Source organism: Apteryx rowi, unplaced genomic scaffold (genome assembly GCF_003343035.1).
Source record: "Apteryx rowi isolate R43461 unplaced genomic scaffold, aptRow1 scaffold_612, whole genome shotgun sequence".
Classification (NCBI taxonomy): Eukaryota; Metazoa; Chordata; class Aves; order Apterygiformes; family Apterygidae; genus Apteryx; species Apteryx rowi.
In genome coordinates this window covers 299,728-303,506 of record NW_020450886.1, presented here as the reverse complement: position 1 = coordinate 303,506, position 3,779 = coordinate 299,728, and the positions used below count along the sequence as shown (strand labels likewise).

The window sequence follows — 3,779 nt, the reverse complement described above, 5'->3', positions numbered from 1 at the left end:
GGCGGCTCGGGTACGTACCGCGAGGCATGCACTGCCCGGCAGGGCTCGGCGGGAYGCGCCGCCTTGTTTGCGTCCTCTCTCCGTGCTCGCTATTCCTGCAAGCTGCCGCCCCGTCAGCTCACGCAGAAGCTGCCCGCGGGGGAGCCTGGGGGTTCCCGCCGCCGCCTACGTTTGACAAGAGAGCGATAACATTGATTTCTTTTTTTTTTTTTTCTTTTTTAACCCAGAGGAAGCGCAAGACTCGGTTGAAGACGCCCGCGGTCCGGTGAGGGCGAGGAGGAGGGCTTAACCGTGCCGCCTGCCCCGGTTTCCCGYGCCAGCCTTCGTCCGTCGTTGCTGCTGGTGCTCGAAGCTCGCGAGCTGCACGGGGCCGGCTGCCTGGGCGCCCCTTGACGCCGCCGCCATGAGGATCGCGTCGTCGCACCTTTGTCAGGAGTATCAGGTTTTTCGTTTTAATATGGTCCCTGCTGGGCGGCAATTGCAGTTTAACCTCCCCCCCAGCCCCAGCCCGTCGCCCAGCCCCRTGGGGTCGTGGCTCTGTAGCCTCTCGACTCCGACGTTAGCCAGACGTGGGGCCTGYGCGTTACGGGAACTGAATTAGCGCATCAAATGCAGAACGGCAGCCAGATCGGATGCAGAGCAACAGCCTCTTCCTCYGTAGCCGGGATAGGATGGGCTGTCCCAAGCCGACCGGCTCCRGACACGCAGCTGACAGGCAGCCGAAGGGCTCTGCCGAGCCTCCCCGAAGCGGAGCGGCCGCAGACGGCTGCCTGCCCCGGCGCGCACGTGTCCCTGCGTCACCGCTGYGGCTCGATGAAGGAGCAAAGTGCAGGGAGATAAAACCTCGGCTCCCCTTGCTGCAGCACCGAGGGAGGGTGGTGGGGAACCGGCCAGTGYGAGCCAAACAGCTCAACACAGCGTTTCCCTGTCTGGATACGATGCAGAGAAGTGGAGGACAAGTCGGAAAAATCTGGCAGGGCATACACTTAACATAAAAAACATTTAAATCCAGAGCAGCTCTCGGCTTGCAGACCGAATGCTCCGGTGCCAGCCCCTCTCCCTGCTTAGAAACCCCCGTTCTCCTCCGAACTCTGGCCTGACTTTCATCCCCTTGCCCTTGCTCAGTGGGACACAGCGAGGCTGCAGCCAGGAGAAGCTCACGGGAATCCTGGCATAGCCCAGCTCCAAAACAGCTCAGCTCAGCTCAGCTTCCAGTGACCAGGCTGTAATAGCACATAGCAAACAGCAAAGCAAGCCAGAGCTGCAGAGCCAGGGAGGTTTCAGGGCTCCAAAAAAGATGTGAGGAGGAAAGACTGTTAAGAAGATTAAATTTTTATTTCAGTGCATATAATTCTCCGTTTCATAAACCAACACCGCAGGTGTGAGAGGCTGGGCTTTGGAGAAGAGGCCGTGACTGCCTTCCTACAGGATTTTGGTTTTTCTTTTCACCATTTGGAGAAAAAAATTAAGCAGCGAAGTTTCTAACCACCAGGTGACACTTCCTGGGTGTCATGGAAAATCAGATTACTCACCGTGTAGGAAAATGGGGAGCTGCTCAAAGGGGGAATGTCAAGGAAACCCGTCTGCCCGAAAACTTCACCCTGGTGAAGCAGAAGCCCTCCAAGGAGCTGAAGCCCATGCTCAGGGCCATCGTGCTCGGCCTCATCCTCCTCATTGCCGCCGTGGTGGCCTGGTGCTACTACACGGTGTCCCTGCGGAAGGCGGAGCGGCTGAAGACAGAGCTGATGGACCTGCGGCCGGACGGGTTTGTCATCAAGAACCAGAACGGGGAGGTGGTTTTCCGTCTGGCCTTCCGGTCGGGGAGCCTCGACCTGGAGTCGTGCTCCAAGGAGGGAGAGATTTTGAGCTGCACGCGGTCGGACCGGGGGCCGCTGAACTTCTTCATCCAGACGGTGAAGCCCAAGGACACGGTGATGTGCTACCGCGTGCGCTGGGAGGAGTTTGCGGCCGGCCCGGCGGTGGAGCACACCATGTTCTGGGAGGACGCCCACTGGTACGGGGGCTCGGAGATGAGCACGCAGCACTGGCCCATCCGCCTCGCGGGCTACCAGGAGCCCGTGCCCTACGTGACGAGCGACGTCTACTCCTTCCGGGACAGCTTTGGGGGCATCCTGGAGCGCTACTGGCTCTCGTCCAAAGCGGCAGCCATCAAGATCAACGACTCCGTGCCCTTCCACCTGGGCTTCAACGCCACGGAGCGCACCCTCTTCTTCCAGGCCCGCTACAAGGATTCWCCCTACAAGCCCCCGCCGGGGCAGCAGCCCTTCCCCGAGCTGAGCTACCGGGTGTGCGTGGGCTCGGACGTCACCTCCATCCACAAGTACATGGTGCGCCGGTACTTCAACAAGCCCTCCAAGATCCCCTCCGAAAATGCCTTCCGCTACCCCATCTGGTCCACCTGGGCCCTGTACAAAAATGATRTYGACCARGATAAASTYYTGRRWTTTGCASAAAAGATTAAGAAGTACCGTTTTAACTGCAGTCATATTGAAATCGATGACATGTACACACAAGCGTACGGGGACTTTGACTTCAACCCAATCAAGTTCCCCAACGTGACAGAGATGTTCACAAAACTGAGAGAGGATGGGTTTAAGGTGACYCTGTGGAYTCATCCCTTCATAMACWMMRATTCYTCMAATTTTGGGGTGGGGATYGAGCGCCAGCTRTTCATCAAGGAGSCATCRGGRCRGYTGCCAGCCATGGTGGAGTGGTGGAACGGCATCGGGGCCATCCTGGACTTCACCAACCCRGCAGCCCGGGACTGGTTCCAGAGCCACCTGCGACAGCTCCGCCACAAGTACRGCATCTCGTCCTTCAAGTTTGATGCCGGTGAGACCAGCTACCTGCCCAAGCAGTTCAGCACCTTCCGGCCACTGTCGGACCCCAGCATCTGGTCCAGGCGCTACACGGAGATGGCCATCCCCTTCTACGAGCTGGCCGAGGTGCGGGTGGGCTACCAGTCCCAGAACATCTCCTGCTTCTTCCGCATCATTGACCGTGACTCCGTGTGGGGCTATGAGCTTGGCCTCAAGTCCCTCATCCCCACCGTGCTCACCATCAGCATGCTGGGTTACCCTTTCGTACTGCCGGATATGATCGGGGGAAACTTCCTCCCCAACAAGACGGAGGGTGCAGTGGAGATCCCAGACCGGGAGCTCTATGTCCGGTGGCTGGAGCTGTCGGCCTTCATGCCCTCCATGCAGTTCTCCATCCCRCCCTGGCTCTACGACAAGGAGGTGGTGGAGATTGCGCAGAAGTTCACRGAGCTGCACGAGTCRCTGGTGGCCCCGCTGCTGCTGGAGCTGGCCRGGGAAGTGACGGACACRGGTGACCCCATCATCCGGCCCATCTGGTGGATCTCTCCCCGCGACGAGGCTGCTCACAAAATCGACTCCCAGTTCCTCATTGGGGACACCCTCATGGTGGCCCCYGTGCTGGAGATGGGCAAGCAGGAGCGCGACGTCTACCTGCCGGCGGGCAAATGGCGCAGCTACAAGGGGGAGCTGTTTGAGAAGACCCCGGTGCTGCTCACAGACTATCCCGTTGACCTGGACGAAGTTGCCTATTTCCTCTGGGTTTCATAACAGACTCCTCCATCAGCTTTGCAATAGGCTCAAGGATTTATGAACCAAAATATTTAATGAACTGTGAGTTTTGATAGTTTTGAAAATACAAATACTGTAGTATCAAATTAGAAGTAGTCATTGTGACCTCTATTTTGTGTGACAATGGCTGCAGAATAACTTAGTCACTAA

The 3,779-nt window shown here is 58.0% G+C and overlaps 1 protein-coding gene across 1 annotated transcript; it reads left to right on the top strand.

The window, feature by feature from the left end:
* The first annotated feature begins 1,374 nt into the window (after window positions 1–1,374).
* On the top strand, window positions 1,375–3,779 carry LOC112974591 (myogenesis-regulating glycosidase-like). The gene has a single exon (XM_026083720.1). It carries the CDS (start codon window positions 1,512–1,514, stop codon window positions 3,606–3,608), a length of 2,097 nt encoding a protein of 698 aa, XP_025939505.1. The 5' UTR covers window positions 1,375–1,511; the 3' UTR covers window positions 3,609–3,779.